General features: G+C 34.3%; 1 protein-coding gene across 2 annotated transcripts; it reads right to left on the bottom strand.

The window, feature by feature from the left end:
- Positions 1 to 1,250: 1,250 nt before the first annotated feature.
- Positions 1,251 to 17,642, bottom strand: LOC119633695 (schwannomin-interacting protein 1 homolog). Of its 2 annotated transcripts, XM_038027378.1 has the most exons (11): positions 17,479 to 17,642; positions 12,057 to 12,539; positions 11,650 to 11,989; positions 10,649 to 11,580; positions 9,954 to 10,584; positions 9,241 to 9,329; positions 2,293 to 2,416; positions 2,030 to 2,215; positions 1,818 to 1,945; positions 1,474 to 1,748; positions 1,251 to 1,410 (listed from the first exon to the last, which is right to left on the bottom strand). In XM_038027378.1, exons 2-11 carry the CDS (start codon positions 12,525 to 12,527, stop codon positions 1,347 to 1,349), a joined length of 3,240 nt encoding a protein of 1,079 aa, XP_037883306.1. In that variant the 5' UTR covers positions 12,528 to 12,539; positions 17,479 to 17,642; the 3' UTR covers positions 1,251 to 1,346. The 2 variants fall into 2 exon arrangements, with proteins under 2 accessions (XP_037883306.1, XP_037883305.1); XM_038027377.1 differs by having other exon boundaries at positions 1,818 to 2,215.
- Between the last annotated feature and the right edge of the window lie 2,615 nt (positions 17,643 to 20,257).

Here is a 20,257-nt window from a genome sequence, read left to right as displayed (position 1 = left end):
CGAAAATGGGTCGATGGGTGGATCGGTGCCAAATCAATATAAGTTCTTTTGACAGAATATCGCCATGTTGCCAAACGTATTGCCAAATGTTATAGAAAATGATGGAAGCCATTTTGGTTAATATATATTGTAGCAATTTTCCACAATAAATACCTTCTTCAAGTGAAAAAGTGATCAAAATTTTTGCAAGCGCGTAATATTTTTTAAAAATTGCTCCGTTAATTAAACATTTATGTTTATCAAGTTCTCTTTTTCGCCTTTCACTTCGCACACTTTGTTTGCCGTTTTTGGTTTATATTGTACTGCAAGCTCATCCCTTGACCGATCTGACATAATTTAATCATTAACCTTTCGATATTTTGCCAAATTTGAAGCTTATATCCTCATTTTTGCGGGCAATAGACATTGTAGGGAAGGGGGTAGGAAACGCTTAAAATGGATTCACGATTTCATATTGCTCAAGAATATATATATATATATACTTTAGGAGATGTATCAAGCGCTTTTCAAGACTATTACAGTTGTTTTGACAAAGTGAATATTCCCTCAACTTTCGGTTGTGGATATAAAAGTATCTTCTCACGTCTTTTTAAGCACAAGCGAAAAGGAATGAAATCAGAATATTATAAATAAAGGGACAAAAAGTCATGGATGAATAAAAAAAACTGTAAATGTGTTAGATACAGATGCAGATGAAAGTCAGTTTGTCTATTACATTTTCCGCAAAGTACACGGCATAGCTCTACTATGGCACCTACATTCCAATATGAGCAAGGAAAATGGTCCCAAATCGCATGGACCATTACGATTATATAACTAATGCTTATATCTGCCTTTTTTTTGTCAAAAAATCAAACATATATGTATTTCAATTCTGCTACGATACGAAAACCTTCTCCTTAATTGTTATACATTTTAGAAAATTTCACCGATGATGGCATTCAATTCGACCCCAATTCGAGCAGGTTAAGTTCCATGGTAGAAATAATGCAAATGTCATTGAACGTTAACATAATTCAAAATTTTATTTGATTTTAAGAGTGAAAGAGAAAGAGATGCGTTAATCATATTAATTTGTTGTTGTTGTTGTCATAGAACACACTCTAATGAAATTGAATTTAATTATTTAATATATGTATCGTTAATATGTGTTATTATTATAATTATTATTATTGTTATTATTGTTATTATTATTAATATTAATATTATTATCAGTTATAATACACGTATGTGTATATATATATATATATATATATATATATATATGTATGTGTTAATAGGTGTGACCACATTATATGTTATGTGTATAAAATATAAATAAATTACGCGTATGTATTGTTTACTGTCTACTTTGAACATTTGCTTGTTATTGATATCCGTTCTTGCTGGGCGATATGTTCTTTTGCTCCGCTAAAAATAAAAACTAAAATTGAAAGATGCCATTGATAAGAACGTGTTTGAAATCTCACTTACATGTAACGCGTCAATTCTTCAATATCAACCAGCATAGAATCTTGGTTGACGTGAAAATCGTCACGTTCCATCAAGTAGTTGACAAGAGTTTCGTTCAGTTCCTCAATATGTGTATGTAAATTGTTAACAAGTATTTGTAGTTGTGCAATATTTAATTCGGTTAACATTTGCCGCGAGACACGTCGCTTATCATTACTCATGCGTATGCCTATCTTTTGCAGGGAGTTACGTACTATTTCGGTTATAGGTGATACTCGTTGATTTTGCCGATCAATCTAAAATAATTAAATCAAATATATATATATCGATCAATTTTTGAATCGTTTTATATGTCATTTATTTACCTCCATTTGCATGTGAGCCATTTCTTTTGCTTGAGCTAAAGCCATTCGTGCCTCAATTTGTAGTTTCGCTTGTTTGGTAAAAAAATCACATTCCATATCTTCCTTACTATACGGTTCAAATGATATATCTGTGTTTTGCGTTTGATTATTTAAAGTGTTGTTGTTGTTGTTGTTATTATTATTATTATTATTATTATTATTTGTGTTATTACTGTTTGAACAGCTGACCGTAAGCGGCCGGCCATGATAGGGATGCAAAGATTTATCAGCAACAGTTGCCGCACTAAAAGTCGCACTACTATTATTGGGAACTTTTGTCTTTGAAAGTTTCGGGCACGTCTCCGAATCGGAACTATTCGTTTCCGTATCGGAGGCAATTTCAGTAACACGTGTAAAGTCTTTAAAAAGTAAAACATTCTTTATGCAATTTCCTCATTCTTCATATATGAATGGCTTCTATGCAATTAGTTCTTACCATTTTGTAATTGCGATTGCGAGTTTGGTCTCCAACTTATTGATCTCATTGCCGGTAATTCCTGGCATGTGCCGTCAGTACCCATAGCCAAGCGTCGACGTATTTCCTCACGATCATTGCGTCTCTGTAAATCGAGAAGGGGAGTTTATTAAAATTAAATTAGTTGCCGACTTAGTTACAAGTTAATGGAATTCCAGATTTAATTGAAATTGAAGGCAAAAATTTTAAAATCAGTTATTTAATAATTAGTCTAAACGCTTAAGAACTAATTACTTATGTAGAGATGAACTTAGAATACTTCGAAGTTCAAATTGAAATTTTCCGAAAAATATGTTAATCGTAGACTAAATGATACAAATTGATCGTGCAAGGCCGAGCTTTCAATGCCCCTACGACTGCTATTAGTATTTGGACCATAATCCATTAATTAAGCCCAAAAGTATTTCACAAAAAGTTTTAAAAAAGACGGAGCTGTTCAGTACACCATCATCGCGCTACACGAATAGCGGATATCCTCTCAGTGGTTGTTAACTTACAAAAAAATACACTCACCCTACACCACTTGTGATATATACAAGTTGCAATTTTCTGGATTGTAGTATGTTGACAGGAAATTAATATGAAATATATGGATCTGATGGGCCAATTTTTAGAAAGCTCCCGCACCTAACTTTCCCTACGAAAACTAAGCCTAAGGTAATGGAAATGGCTCTTTAAAATAGTGATTTCACGTATAAATTTGCTGTGATGCGTTTGGACTACGTAGATCTATTTCTGGGTCCACTTTCGATATAAGGTCTTTTATAGAAATAAGCCGTTTTATGGTAACCTTCTTCTTCTTGATGAGCCCATTAGCTTTATCAAGTTTCAGCCAAGTCGGTTCACGTTGTGCGGTATGTCGAGTACGGGTGCTTCTTTAAAAGGTGAGCATTTACATGGTAACATGAGAGGATTATGAGCGGTTATGTTAACTGTTGTATGAGAGGTGTAGTGGTGTAAGGTTTTTATTTGTTTTCTATAGGGTTTGTCTTTAGCCAATATGTACCAAATTTTCCAAAATAATTGAAAATTTGGATTTTATTGATCAATGAGAGTAAACTGAAGTGAATGAATCTATGCATGTTAAAATTCTTGGACTATTTCGACTATTTTAGTATGCAATTATATGAACGGACACCAACAGAGATATCAAAAGACTCCACTGCAATATGTATAAACGGAATAATTTCTTTTATAGGAGTAACATGTAACAACGGAAAGTAATATCTATTAGTCGCACTAATATCTCGGCCATTTCTTGTCTTCGCCCTTCACCACGCGAATGGGTTATGAAATTGTGTTCTCACTAGCAAATCAAAACAAAAGTTTTTTCAAAATTCAACTTGGATCGTTGAATAAGTCCTCGAGCTTCCGTCTCACGATAAAAATGCCAAACATTCGTGATGTTAGAAATCTTACATGCTTTAATTATAGTTGTTATCTTACATTGCCAAGTTTGGAACCTTCGACATAGAGGTTGGTTGCTTGAATAAATCTATCTACAACAGTTAATAGATGTTCAGGATTAATGCAAGTGGCATTGTCCGCAAATAAAGTCAACTCAATGTTAATACATTTGCTCCGGCAACGTAATACTCGCGGAAACATTCCGTCGATAAGATCATTATCATTTTGTTCGCAACTTTTATACTTATTAATATCGCTGGTCAATCTCCTTTTGATGTTAAAGAATAGTTTTTCCAACATTTTGATGGACAAAAGAAACGAATAACAAAAACACTTAAATGAGTTTAAAAACTGAATTGAAAACTAACTGATGCAATAAAGACACGTTCTAACGACCATTAACGCTGTGCTACTGATTAAACTCATAATTGTCGTTACAAAATATACGTATGCACGAGATAGTGTTTCATGATGCAAACACATTTGCTTATGGACATGTGTATAAGTATAAGTGTACAAAGATCCTCCCAATAATTTACAAAATTCTTAATAGTCTTACATATTACATACAATGTAATGTACTGAAATTTAACATAAGCGTAAGTACCTGTTCGATTTCAGGGAGGAGAGGGGTGGGAGAGTACATCTTAAAGAATCGCACTGATTGTACTTAAAATGTAATATTGAATATTAAAGCGAACGCCGGTATTTGAACACTAATAGCCTATACATACATCAATTGTTAGTTATATATAATCACTCGGGGTTCAGTAATTACTATCAGTTAAAATTATTTATTTACTATTGTTTTCCTAAAAATATAAATATATTAAATTAGTCATGTTTGGTTTAAAATGTTTAATATTCAAAACACATCAAATCTAGAAAAAACTATATATTTTTACTCGATCTAGAGGTTAGAGGTTTCTATACGCGAGCGCCCTAATAAAGAAATAAATGGCTTTACGAACTTTATGTGAACTACTCTTTACTATGTGCATTCTTAATTCCATTCTAATAATTGCGATGCTTGACCCAGCGATTGAGAGAATCTGTAGCCTTTAAGAGGCTACATTACTTTTGAAGTTTTAGAATGAGTACAGGTGTCTTGACGCCTGTCTTATGCTTTTGGTTCCAGCATATTGCTGCGCTTCAAGTTGTTGTTGCATTCGCCGGACCAGCTAGACTTCACTATCTCTCGCGCAAGATCGTAAAAAAGATACTGAGATCGCTAGTTTACTACGGCCTCCACCCTCCCACTTCTGAGATATATATGGTTACGGACATACTATCCCTGCATTGAGCGAAAAAGTCTTCAAAAAAAGAGTTGTGTTCAAGAAATTCTCTTCCGATACTTGCGTCTTGAGAAACTTGGGTCGATTGATTTGTGATAATGCTTCTGCAGCACTGAAACCAAAGAGATATTAGAATCATTTATCAGCTTCCTTCACTTTCCTCTCCTTGCACGATAAAAAATCCTGCTTTCGAACGCGTGTTAATATTTGCCCCTTGGAAAAGTATTTGTGGTTCCGGTTTCTTGAAATCTAAATTCTAAATAATAGGAGTTCTTTCGCTTCCAATATAAGTTTATATGTAACGAAATAGTTAATTTTAATTAGAAGAATATTCTCCCCCTCCTGAAAAATTATTTTATTACCCGTTCATGTACATTAAACCAGTCGTATGTGCATTTCAGTTAAAGAATCTATGAAAACCAACCCTCTTGAACTCACATTGATGCTGACATCCGCTTACACCTACATATTGTTTCTTATGTATTGTAATGCACTTTAAGCAGATGTTATTTTTTTACATTTATTGGTACGTATTACCCTTAAAGTAATGCAAAACAGGGACGGCAAACATATCGGTAACGAAATGGACTTTAATTGATTGTAGCAAACAATAGATGATTATATAGATGGTGACGCTATGAACTTAAATAGTTTACCGATAGACAGAGGAAATACATGCTTCTTACTGAGAAGAACTATAGCCGTCCCTTGAACACATTAATTTTGACCAGATCTGAATATCTTAGTCATTGGTTGCGATTGTACTGTCTGGTTACAACGTTACGTGTTTCGAGGTATTGAAAATGGCTCGGATTGGGAAAATAAGGGAAGGGGGCGCTCGAGGACAACTATAACTCTGTGTGTAGATAGCGAGATCTGCGAGATCTTTTCAGTTCGATATCTGCTATGAGGTATAAATTACTACGTTTGGCTTATTAAGGAAAGGTTTTGCGGCCGATCTCGATTTTTGGTCTTCAAAAATGTTAATAATAATAATAATGATTTTTGAATTAATCTATGGATTGAAATGGTTTATGGATTGTAGGTTATTATTTTTCCATTGTTTAAGTAATATTTGGAGGCTGATCAGATCAATGTTTAGCAGAAATTTGACAAGTGTTAATGAAATAAAAGCTTTCGGTATAATATCTTCTAATCTAATATCTTCTAATCTTTGCATTGAGTTTGAAGTTAGTATATACCGTGGCTTGTAAGTAGTAGCTTCCTACCCATTGCTGGCAGATCATACCTATTATCAAGTTTGGCTTTTGATTATCAACAAAGAATGCAAGGTATTCAGGCGATTGATGAAAGAATCGGTTTAAAATTCATTGATTGAAACATCGATTTCCAATTCTTAAGTTTGAAACTTGATCATCAATATTGGCTTCGTAATACTAGCGATTATAGAAAATATATTTCTGCTACATTATCCGTGTTCGCGTAATGCAATGACAAGTAAATTCCTTTTGTATTCATTAGTGAACATTTGTAAACATCTAAATATAAACGCTTTATGCGCTTCGGTTCGTTTAGACAAACCTTCTCGCTCTTGCTTTTCCAACTCAAAAGAAATATGATAGATATGTTTTTATGCATTTGTATACTATACGGATAGGTACATATATAAACAATCGCGTGCGTACCTGTTTTGCCCGATTACCAGACGCATCGCTCACAATTGAAGTAAACAATTCAACAGTATCGACACTTTCATGCTCGTCATAGCACAACGTATACAAATCGAAGACAAAACGTGAATCTTTCTTATAGTGACGACGTTTTGATAATTGTTTCAATAGAGATTCGTTTTCCGTCATAATCAAAAATCTTTAATCTCAGTTTTCGTTTACACGTTTCGATTTCTTAGGAACGTTAATTAATCGCTTTTTGTTCTTTTGCTCTCGTTTTACTTTAAAAAAGATTACAGTTAATAACGTCTTTATTTTATATATATAATTTTTAATAGTATTTTTCTAGAATCATAATAAACTTTCGTATAAACATGTGTTTATAAACAATAACTGTTTTGCAGGTGTAGTAAAGAGACTCGAATAGTGAGTCAACCAAAACGTAAAGTAAATGTCCATCCATAAGCTGTGCGAGAAAAAAAACACAAACACACAAACACACAAACACAAACACACACACATTCAGATCTACAGCGATAGAGTTTGATTTGAAGTTTCTGGTACGAACTTAAAATGAGTACTGACGGAAATATTGCTGTAGAAAACCTCTGAAGATCATGGGCTTGAAAAGAAAAGAGCTTTACGAGCACCAGTCGTTATGAATTGTGCGATCTCCGATTTGCTTGGCTTACTTCAGTGGACGGAACAGAAGTCGAAGCTTGTCATGATTATGGTTAATAATAATAAATTTCCATCTAATCTATAAAAGCAAGCTTTTAATGAAAGTACGCCTCTCTACATTAATATCTGCCACCTGTACATGTTAGCTGACTCTACATATAAACAATTTTTATAGCAGTAGCGTAATACATACGTTTCGCATTAATATTTAGGAATAAATTAATTTGATCATCAAATCCCTTTAATTCACTTTTAAAAATTATTTATATTATAGAAGAACTATTATCGCTAGTGCAGAGTAGAAATCGGAGAATCAGATAAAGAATTAAGATTTTCTCTTCTCCTCCACTTTTCTTATTAGAAACAAAGTCAATTGTCAAACTTTACATCACTCGTTTTGTCATAAAAAAGTAAAAACTCAATCTTCGCTGGAGCCTTTGTATGAGGGGAAGGTCAAAATGTCAATCAATATGGCCCAGGCTTTATATGTCAAGTATCCTTGCAGTAATTTCTACCGTAAAATACTACATATTGCATGGCATTAAATGAAGACTGAAGACAGAAATGACAGAAATGTGAAGTGTAGTTTTTTACACAACCCAGCGAGCGATCCATTCTTGATTTGCTAACTCATAGAAGAAGAAAATGTTAAAAAACTAGACTTTGTCGTTATGGAAAGACTTCCTTTAAAATAGTTCAACTCCTTCAAACTTTTCATATTATTTAACGAATTACACTTTTTATGTAACCTATGTAAGAAAGCCTTAATCTAAATCATTTTGAATAGAATTCTTCCCGAGGCGAATGTATGCGCATCTTAAATCTATTTAAATTCATTCCCTCAATCAAAGTTGAATCTATCTGAAGCCGTACTTCCGAACAAACTTAATCAAATAAAATCAGTGTTTGTTCTCATTTAGAACTCTGAACCTTTTGTAAAATCCCTTAATATTAATCATCAATGTAAATAACGTACGTATAGTCAATCGTAAGGGAATTGAATAATAAACGCGAAATATTCTTTAAAAAATTTCGGAAAATTCTATCTGTCCTTTCCGTTGCTTTCTATGCAAAGCCACGCGTCAGAAAATTATGCTCTATCTTCATACTAAATGTTTCAGCGATAAGGACCTTTTGCATAGGGAACTTTTTAAGCGTTCAATTTAAATATTTGCAGGAAATTTTATGTTGAAATCTTTGCTCTGCGAACAGCTCACATCCCCTGAGTGAATTATATTAAGGAAAAAAAAAAGAAGAAATTAAACTGTTTGACTTAAAGGTCAACATTGTTAAAGTGCTAAGCGATATATAAATTTTAATGTTAATAATTTGACCTTAAGCAAGCTGTACTTGGGGAATGGAACAAAACTGAATCGTGGTCCAACAAAATATTACTTTTCCAATTTTATTCACAAATAATGTATTAAACTAATTGTAAAGTAAACCGTATGTTCATTCGTTTGATTTGATTTGATTTTTTTGGTAATTTTTTGGTATTTAAGTGAATTTTTTGTTTATAATTTCATCGTAAGTCAATCAAATTCTTAAATTGTTATTTAATTTAATTTAAATGCAATTTTTAACAAGAGAAACCTTAAATTTTCGTACTATATGTAGACTTTATTGGGCTACTGTTATTTTATCGACTGTAATGGTATTTATCTTACGGCAAATGTAAGCCGTATATATGACTCCTCGCTAAGTAGAAATTCTACGCATTGCGCGCAAACTTTTATAAAAATTCCCCCTACTTCCCACTATTGGAAAAGAAAGTTCGATTATCTGGAAATGCTTTCGATTTTGTTATTTAAACGCTCTTAATATAAACTGAGCTATTAATCCCTGAAGATAACAATAATTTTATTTTATTTTTCTTTACAAAATCTTTTGCTTACCTTTTTTTCAATTTCCTTAGCCATTTTTAAATGTTTCTGCAAAGTTTCCGTATCAATTTCTGTACCAATCTTATAAGCATCAAACAGGTCTAAAAAATCAAACAAGAAGAAGAAACACTACTCCATTTGTATGTTTTCGCACTTAATTTGATGCAAATGTCTCATGATCAACTGTCGTGATAGCAGTTTAGATAAGGAAAACTATAATGTACATGTCTCCCCTTCCACGTTATCATTATTTGTGTCATTGCGGTATTTGTCACTAGATCGACGAGTGAGATTGCAAGTTATGCAGATCAGGGATTTATATATTTTCTACCATGCGGATTCCTATTAATGCAATCACGGCACATATCCCTTGACTTACTATTAACTTTTACTTAAGGAGGATTGTAATTTACATGTTTCCCGCTACCTGAACCCTATTAATACTGTCGCTTATGAAGAACGGTAATTTAGATGTAGGCTGCTAAATGGTCTAGTGGGCTAAGTGCTGGTATGTTAACGTAAAACTTATAGCACTTGATCTATTGCTAGCGATTGTAGCGTAAATCTCACTCTACGTGGTCCCCTATAAATGTTTATATAATTTAATCGACTGTCGGATTAGCAATATCGTTCTACTTCTTGCAGTCTTTGCTAGGCCGTCGCTATATCCTGCCTACCTTATGCTGTGCATTCGCATTCGAGAATAAAGCGTCTTTACAACTTACCCAAAGCACTGGGAGATAACAAATCTGCGCTATTGCCTCGAGAATTATGATCCTTAACTGAATTCTTCAGGTACTGAGCCCAAGATGATAATTTTGCATATTTGCTATTGCTTAATATCTGCTCTTTATCGCTGATCAATTGTTGATATTGATGAAATTCGGTGTCCTCTCGTTTACGATTGGTGGTATTATCGTTCTTATCGTTTTTATTGCCTCGTTTTGGATGCAACAAGCGACTCGCGATACTCGGTTTTGTGTAATGATTTCGGGTCGCTTTTATGGTTCCAGACTTTGCAGGTTTCTCATTGCTTTGTGCTTTCTTACTAAAGCGTACGCTTTGCTGACATCGTTTATATTCAATGGCCACAGGAGGCAATTGACGTTCATCGTAGGAGGACTTCTGGTATCTAGGTTTTTCTTGTTTCTCGGTCACAGCGCTTGTCTGCATGACTTTTATTTGCTCTTGAAATGATTCGGTAGAGTATATACGTTCAGGCATATCTACAGCGTTATCGTCAGGTAGATCATTCGAGATATGAAATTTGTGGTCTTCTTTTCGCTTATTAAAGGCCTCTAAATATTTACTTGAATCGATTTGATCTTTAGCAACAGATAAAGTAGCATCTGATACCTAATGAAAAGTCAAATGAAAATGAAAGTAAATGTTTTTACCATAAACAAATTCAAAAATATACCTTTTCTTCCGCGCATATAATTGTGGGTGTTTTGTTAGAAATTTTTGCATCCACTAGACGCCTGTAACCACTAACTAAGAGTCCGAATTCTCGTTCGACCTCCTGACCAAAGTCACCAATAATGTCTACCGGCGTTAAGCCCAACGAAATCTCATCACGGATCTCTTGATTTCGTGTATTATAACCGCCATTAAAAGCAAATGTTTCAGTTTTTACGGGATTCGTTTTAGTTTCTTCCGGTTTCTTTGAGTTTTCTGTCAGAACTTTACGATGAGGTTGCGGACTAACGCCTCGTAGTAAATCTGGTCGATTTTCCTGTTTCAATTCAAATTCGATATGAGTGAGATGAGCATTCTTAATTAAGATATCCGGTGTAATAGATATATCGGGTATTTTATTGGAGGTTTGACCATAAGTTGATGAATCCAATAAAGTTAAAGCATTTTCTAAATTTTCTTGCAATTCTTTAACATCGACTCCACGCCTAAGATTTTGATTTGAATTTTTATTAGCTTCATCCAGAGAAAGTCCTCGATGACGCACATCGGAAGTACAAAGTTGATAATAACTTTCATTTTCGGTTTTCTCTTCGTTTTGCTCTTTTCCACGAACAAACTCTAATCGTGTATCCTCTTCGCTGAAGGGACTCATGATCGATTGCGGTGTATTATTATTGTAGAGGTTCAAATGTTTTTGTGACCTCTCCTCGACAAGACTATCAAAACTGTCGGCGCTTAATTCCATTTCATATTCGGACATATCACTGTCGTAGGAATCGGAAGGCGAACTATTTACAAAATGCTCGGAGAGCGTATGGGCCAAGTGTTGAAAACCTGGATAGTTGGGATTTATTATGCCTCTGGGAAAATATGATCGTTTGGGGGTTTGCAAAGATCCGCTCGAAGATGATGCTGACGTTAAGAAGTCATCATCTTTAAAGACAACAAAGAAAACTATTTGTTGCGATGGACATTTGTAGCGTTTAAAACATCCATACTTACCTCTTTCATCGCTATCGTAGAAAGATTTGGTTTCGCTGGCTAAATCAATCATAGATTGATCATCGTATTCATTATCATCTAAGTCTTGTTCATAAACTCTCGCGCTTCCTGAAATTGTTTTTTCCGATCGTTCAGTTGTGTGAAATGAATTTTGTACCTGTTCCGTTTCGTTTCGGTCACTATTCATAACGTACTGCTGGTGAATATTTAAAGTTGAGGATTGTTGATCGCCATATAGATCGCATTTCTGATCGTTCGGGTCCGTTTCATGTAAATTAATGAACTCTATCGGATCCCAATCTGTATCGTTTACATTCTCTGCAGATTGTTGTCTTAAAATCTACAAAATTCCGATAATTAATAAAGCGCTACTTTCGACAATAGCAACAAGTAACAAGAGAGCTTACATTAATATTTTCAAAATCTCTTACGCAATCTTCAAAGAAAGTCTTATTCGTAGAAAAAATTTCCTTAAAACTCTTATAAGTGTTGCCTGTACTATTTTGAGCGTCGTTATTGGAGAAGTCATCAAATTGCTCCTTCTCGGCTTCAGGTGGTAGTGCTCCGCAGCAATAATGGGGCGTTGTTAGATTATAATTGAATCTATGTGGTGTATATTCAGAGGGCGAAGAATTTAAAGCTTTTTGCACAAACTCATCTGCCGAAGAGCTGTACCTTCGCCCCAATGCTTGACGATCTTGATATTGATTCCCTTCCTTCGGTAGGTTCTCGTATTTGATTTGTTCGCCGCCAAGTACCGATAAAAAGCTTTTATTTGTGCCTGTTTTGTTGTCGCCTTGATAATGTGTACCAAATGTTGTTGTATTGTGTGATTGTGCAGCGTATCCAGCTGTTACGGGAATATCGGGAACTCGCATAACGCTTAAACTCTACGATTAAACAGCAAAAGATAATCGTCAAGACTTGCTTTTAGAAATCATTTTCAACGGATACTAAAGAGTTTTTTGATAAACAGGTAAAAACACTACGGTGGAACACGGGCCACCATTACAGACGTTACACCACTTTGCTTAATAAAGTTGTGCATATAACTGCTTTTCAAAGTAAGGTTTGCTGTGGAAAAAAATGGTCCGATGCGAACCACTTTCAATAACTTTCTTTGCGTCAAAACATGTCTGTGCGCCAAAGTTCATCAAAATATCCCAAAAATTGCAACCTGGAAGTTGAATGCAAACAAATGGGCAGACAAGCTTAGATAGAATCTTCAGAGCTTAAAATGTTGTTATATTGATGAATATCGGGAACTCCTATACCGCTTAAATTTTCTGGATAACAAAAAATGATCGCCACAACTTCTGTAATACCCTATACAGCTTGTGGCACAGGATATATTAAGTTAGTGCGATCGTATGTAACACGCAGAAAGGCTTAAGATTGATCGACCTTTTATTATACCGATCGATTCGGAATCATAATCTGAATTGAACTAAGCCTGTCATGTCTGTCCATGTAAAGTTGTGTTCAAGCCAGTGATCGCAAATTTTGAGATATTTCGATGAAATTTGGTACAGTTGCGTCTTTGCGTGAAAGAATGGTCCGATCGGAGACATTTCCAACAGCATTCGTCCTTGGGCTGAAACATACGAAAGTTCATCAAAATATCTCAAAAATTGTACCTTTGGAAGTTCAACACAAATATAGATGGACAAACAGTAGCTGGTTAGACACGGCAGATGAACGGACAAGCTTAGATAGATTTGGAAGACGATTCTTACCCCAACTTCTGGGTGCTTTGTTAATTCGTATAAACCGCTAGTAATATAAAGTGGAAAGAATTTCCTTTGTCCGGAATAATAATTTATATTTTGGATTTTTTGTGCGAAGCGTATATTCATTTTGTCAAATCTTTTGTAACGTCGAGAAAGAAACTTCGAAGACGCCACAAAGTATATATATTCTTGGTCAGCATTAAATTCTAAATTGATTCAAGCATGTCCGCCTGTTCGTCTCTGTAACGTCTATGTGTAGGCGTTCTTACGTGAAAGTAGCGATTTAAAATTTACCAAAAATATTGAAAGTTCCTGCACCAAGGTTGGGGTTGAAAATGAGCCAAATCAGTGGAAGGAAACGCCCACAGCACCACGTAGACTGAGATTTTTTGTTCATTACTCAGAAACTATAGCAGATAAATGTACAAAAATTTGAACGCATATTCTATGGTCGATGCTGTACAAAAATGAAAAAAAGTTGATCACATCTAACCAATATTATGGTGTTTCAAGACTAAATTATTTTTTCAACAACATTATAACTCGCAGAAAGAGGCTGCAAAAACCCCTTAAAGCATATAAACTCTTGGCCAATTTTAAATTTAGAATGCATCTAAGAATGTATGTCTTTTCGTCTGTCCATCTGTCTGCTTAACTGTGTAGTATCTGCGGTAAACAGTCTCGCGTTCGCAAAAATTAAGATATCGCCTACAAATTTGCAAACGAACTTGAAAGTGACCTAAACTTTTTAAAGGACACGCCTATAATGCCCACGCCTCTGTGCGACAAAAACTTTTATTTTGACAATAAGAAAAATCGACATCGTTCATTCCATGTTATAGAGCATAAAAATTCAGTTCTTCCTCTTTTTTTTGTCTTTTCAGGTTAACGGTGATGGGTATGAAGGATTCGGTCTCGACCGAATGAAATTTTCTCACTTGTTTTTTGTTCGCAATGAAACCTTCTTTATAGACGAATTTTTAACTAATTAATTAGATAAATGAATTAATTAACTATATCTATATCACTTTTGTAATTAACAAAAGTTTACAATATTTTACTTTACTTTTTCATGTTTCTCAACGCAAACGTTCGTCTTGTATGTATTCAATATAAATGTTAATTTATATAGTTGTTATGCATATTATATGTCTGTGTTAGTAGTGAACGTTCGCTTAGCCACGCAGCCGATTACAATTATATTTATTTATATTAGGGCACGCAAGCACGTATATAATACACACCCTCTCCATAACCGTTTGCGGTAAGAATACGACGTCGTATTTCATAAGGATGATGACGTCGTAGCATATAAAACATCTCAGACATAATTCAAAGGACCGTCGTGTGAGTAACCGATTACACAAGTAGTGAAACTTAAATGTTATTTCTCTAAATGTTTAGAGGAAATACAAAAAAAAAAAAAAAAACAAAATTTTATATTTTAATTGTTTTATACGTGCGTTGATTACGTCAGTGTCATTCAAAGGATGTAAGCATGTTCAGGTCTTTATTCAAAGCTAATAAATACCAGGGTAAGCGCACACTGCTTGCATTTATATTATCTTTTGATATCCGATTTATATATGCGGGACTATACAATGTACATACGAATGTATGCGCAGAAATGACTCATTTATATTCACAAATTGATATAAATCCAAGAAAACAACTGTGAACCTTGTATTCATCTTAAGAAGAATCGTTAACATGCCCGACACCTTGGCGGAATATCTTACATAACAGTTATAGAGATTGTATTTGCCTTACAGCACATTTAATTACGTCGTATAACTTCCAAAGAACACATGAAACCTAATAAGTTCTTAAACACTCTTATAGATATGAACTTGCGGAGCGATACGATAAATATTTTCAAAAAAATTTTAGGTTATCATAAGTTTTCTATCGTAGGTTTTGAGTTTTTGCAAACACATTTACTAATCCTTATCTCCGCTCATTGTTATGGAATCTACATACAAGTCTCAATTTTTCATTTCAATTTTGGCGACTGATAAGTCGCGTCCATGACGGACGAACGTAAAGAAGAAGGAACTTATTTAGATAGACATCGAATTTCATACTGATTGATCCTTTAAAGAATTTCTTATTTCTTTGCCTCACAAGGAGTCGGTTAAGTCTAATAAAGCCACTATTTTAGTGAGGAATTTGTATTCTTTTTGGAAACATTCACGCTCGACACATTAAACATTTCTTTTTTTTTACGACCGTGGACTAATTAAGATGATTTTCGTAATCTATAGGTCCACGGCTGCTCTGGAACAGCTCTACATTCAGCCACATTACTGTGTCCTTGAACATTTTTCTCCCCCCATAGACACCACGAAATCGCTTGGAAGGCCTTTCCCCAAACTTTCCTTTTTTTTTTTAATATGATCAATCACTCAGAGGATGTCTCCTATACGTGTAACATGGTGATCATCAGAAAGAAGTATCACGAAACAAAGAGATATAGACAAATCGAAGCGTATAGGTCGGCATTTACTTGATACCTTTGTCATATCAGAATGCGTTCAGTAAAATTTGTAGCACTCATTAAAATCCGGGTAGATCGTTCTGCGAATTTGGTTGCGTGCGACAATAGATACCACGTAACTTCAAAAATTTTCTATACCTAAACACGCCTGACAGCAGCGTCAAGTCACAGTGCCGCTGGTAAGTAATATTCCTTAATTTTCAATTCCCGCAATCTAGCACTATTACCATTTGCTAACTTCTACTTGCTACCACTTACTGCCGGGTTAGTTCTCTCTCTTTCTGGCTGTTATCACTTGATAGGTGTCAGCTTTTGCTAGCTACCACCCTGCCATGGCTTACTTAATTGTTATCGCTGGTCGTTACCGCTTGCAAACTGCTGCGACTTAATAACTGTTACCATTTGTTAGCTGCCAACTATTGCCAGCTGCTACCGTTTGGTTTGCTAGATGCTACCCTTTGTTAGCTGCTGCCACTCGACAGCTGCTAGCATCTGCTAGTTACTACCATTCTTTAGCTACTACTATCTTATATCTGCTAACAATTACACACACACCCACGAGGCTGCGGCCGTTTCACTGCCTCTTTCTCTTTTCGCACATCTTGCCGACCGACGCTGTATTATACGAGCAGGGGACATACTATGAGCGATTAGTCCAAATTAAAAAAAAAAAAGTTACTTGCTGGATGTTACTAGCTTCTAATCGCCATTGCTTAATGCTTGCTACCACTTCCTAGTTGCGGACTACTTGCTGCTAATTATCCTCCATTTTTATTCGTTTATCCGTTATCTGTTCTTATGGTTTACATTTTAGTGATCTATAATTATTATATCGCTACTTGTTATTCTTTTATATCCGCAGATATCGACAATGTGTAGAGTATACATTGGTCGGTGAATACTTTCATAACACTATATCATTATTTGCTTTATCTGTTTCAAGTATATGCATATGTATGCAAATATTTTTATTACTTTAACCACATTTTATAGCACTTTTATCCTTGAACAAGTGAAAATCCAACAGAGATATGTTCATTGATTTTTTAAATGAATTTTTTGTAAATGTTTTTTATACGAAAGCGAAACTACAACGATTTTTAGCACATGCGCACATTTTAGTCAAAGTCTAGTAAAAATAAATCAAAAATATTACAATTATTAATTAACTAATTTTATCATTGTGTTTACGTATTTAATTGTTTGTTTATATATATATATTTTTTTAATACTTAATAATATTGGATTTTTTTTTCTTCGAAATTTTTAGTTTATTTCGATATTAGTTGAAATGATTTGAATTTTTTTTATCTCTTATATTATTACTATTACTTTTTTTAATTCGCTTATTTATTATTTATTTATTTATTTATTTATTCAAATATTTTTCATATTTACTTGCCCAACTTTCCGTTGAAAGCAAATTTTTAGAAAAAAGGAAGAAAATCTTATGAAAAAATCAATAATTATCACTCGTTGTGTGGTTAACTTTACTAAAATTCAAAAAAAAAATCACCACAGAATTCCTTTAATTCCCTTCAAGTATTCTTTATTGTTCTTTATTTATATGAAGTAAGACTTGTTTTCATATAAAATTTTCACCTAATTTTCCGTTGATTTAACATAAAATGTCGCCGCCCACACGCACAAATTGCTTTACAAAAAAAAATTTTTGAAGTTTTCAATTAAAAACTTTTTATCAAAATTCTTTAACGATATCCATGAAAGTCTTAAGCTGCATGTACTAAATGGCCGAGTTCAACTTAACGACTGCTTTTGTAGTTTGGGTGGTGTTATAACAACTCGGTCGGTCAGCTTTGTTTATGCGCAGAATTCATATACTGTTTCAATCACATGATTATTTAAATAACTGAGAGAAGCCGGGTATCGTATCGTAATAGAAACATTTTATTTCGTCGACTCGTCGTTTCCGATTCGAACTGAACTATTAATCATGCAATAGTGTTGACGTCAGTTATCACTAGTAACACATAAAGGAAAACATCGAAGCTGTTTTGATTGTGTGATAAGCGCCTCTGAAGCTTAAAATGAAAATGTATTTCAATGGGTTACATATGACGGCATATTTCCGCATCATTAGTGCTGCCATATGCAACATGTATGTATATTATATTACAGTCATATGCTATACTACTATTTCCACTTCCGTATGCAGAGCCCACTATGATGGTGGATCAATAGAAAACATAGCTTTTAGTAAATTAATGTCATTCATTTATTTCAAACATGCTTCTGCTAAAGCATACGAAATTTGATTTTACCGGTGTTCGTAAGGTTTCTTTCAACGAATAGTACGAGACATATTCATTTTGTCAAAATGTTTGCAACAAACGGAAGGAAGCTTCAGCAATGCCGCAAAGTCTATACATTCGTGATCAGCGTGAAATGTTAAATCAATTTAAGCGTAATCGCCTGTCCGTCTGTGTAATGTGTACGGTAAATATTCTCACGTGAAACTATCGACATGAAATTTGGGACAAAAACATTGAAAGTTCTTGCACGCAGGTTGGTATTGAAAATGGACCAAATCTGTCGAAAGATATGCCCTCAACACAACGTAAACCTAGCACACCAATGCTTTTCAAAATGAAGAAAAAATTCGACGCAGAACTCGCCAAATACAGCAGATAAAGATACAAAAAAGTGAACGTGTATTCTCTGAGCGATGGAGTAGTGTTTGTGCAAAAATGGGAAAAATTCACCATACTTTCCCAAAGTTTTGATATCCTAATAACTAATCCTTTTTTAAAATACCTTTAAAACACGCAGAAGCAAGCTTCATAAACCCCATAAAGTATGTAAGTGTGGGGCAGTTTCATATTCGGAATGCACCTAAGCATGTCTGTCTGCCAAACTTGGTAGTGTCTTTGGTAAATATTCTTCTGTTCGCTAAAATGAAGATGTCACCTACAAATTTGCAAAAAAATTTAAAAATGACCCAAACTATCCAAAGGACAACGGTCACGCGCCTATGCAACTAAAACTGTGAACACCTTTGCTTTTCATTTGTTTTGTTTTTTACTCATAAAGTACAACACACACATACATCATATAAATTTATATTTTAGAGCATGAAAATTTAATTTTTTATTTGTTTTCTTAGTCCTTCTTGGCATCACGGTGATGGGTATAAAAGAATCGGTCACGACCGAATTTAATTTTTCTACTTGTTTTAATTGCCATTCATTCTTTTTTCATTCTTCGTAAAAGGCACAATTCTCCTGTGATAATGATGTTACGAGCAATGTGCACCCAAAAAGCAATTGCGCTCTCCTTTGAGGACAACATCATAAAGTTGCTGAAATAACTCCGTCAAAAAACGCGTTCTCATTAGTTGTAGAAAATAATATATAATATTCTATATATTTTACTTATACGACGTTCCCCTTTAAACTTATTCTTGTTCTATCTCAATAAGAGAGAGAACGTGTTATACACAACATGTAACTGTTCCTTAACATCCCCTTTAAGACTTCATTGTGTGTACGAGATAAAAGTGATAAGTAAAGAATCGTAAGAAATTTTCTACATTAATATACCCGGGGAAATTCTTCTTACTCAGCTTTATGGGGTGGTGTTGGGCTTATATCTACATTTAAAAGCGATTTATTATTTTCAAATTTTTTTTTATAAACACATTTTTTTTTTTATTTTTCTAGTATTCTCTCCTTAATTCATCACATCTTCGAATTCTTTTGGATCACTTATCATAACATTTTAGGGGTTCTTCGGCAAAGCTTGTTAAATCCTAAAATAAAGAAAAGCATTGCAGGCTTCCTTCGCAAGGAGCTTATTCAAAAAAGCTCGGCATAAGAGAAATAATATGAAATCAGTCCACAAACTTACGATTGTCTCTTCACAATTCTCTCATAATCGAACAGAGATATAGAGGCGAATTTAGTAAGGAATTTGTCCCAAAATACCCGAGTAAGAAGAATGTTCACGTTTATGTCAGCCCTCTAACTGTTGATTATTGATTCAGTCTTTACCTCTTCACACCCTTGGCCATATACGTGGATATTTAGCTTTCACATATTTTTACTAAGAAAGGGGGAGTTGCGTTCAGTTTGTGCTTCACTGCGGCCCTTTGCCGTGACCAATTTGGCCCAATTTCAATAACAACTTGCCTGCAAATTTGAAATCGATATCTTCATTTGTGCGACCAGAAGAGTGCCAACAACACCATAGAGACAAACAGGCGGACAGACGTGGCTAAGTCAATTCAAAATTGCTGATCACACTGATATATATTTCGTAGGATCTCTGAAGCTTCCTTTTGAGTGTTACATACATTATTGAAAAACACAAAATCAGTAGAACCCCAGCTTACAGTGGTAGGTATAAAAAGGAGGAAAATTTG

The sequence above is a fragment of the Glossina fuscipes genome, unplaced genomic scaffold (genome assembly GCF_014805625.2).
Source record: "Glossina fuscipes isolate IAEA_lab_2018 unplaced genomic scaffold, Yale_Gfus_2 2, whole genome shotgun sequence".
Classification (NCBI taxonomy): Eukaryota; Metazoa; Arthropoda; class Insecta; order Diptera; family Glossinidae; genus Glossina; species Glossina fuscipes.
Note: the sequence above shows the minus strand (reverse complement) of the source record. Positions and strands in the feature narration are given on the sequence as shown.

Bases quoted from the DNA above. Each gene is read 5' to 3' on its own strand.
- LOC119633695 (XM_038027377.1), bottom strand. From the start codon at position 12,527: ATGCGAGTTCCCGATATTCCCGTAACAGCTGGATACGCTGCACAATCA. The intron at 9,330-9,953 runs GTAAGTTGTAAA...TTGATTTTTTAG, and splicing joins GTTATCTCCCAGTGCTTTGG to ACCTGTTTGATGCTTATAAG. The intron at 2,216-2,292 runs GTAAGAACTAAT...TACTTTTTAAAG, and splicing joins GCAATCGCAATTACAAAATG to ACTTTACACGTGTTACTGAA.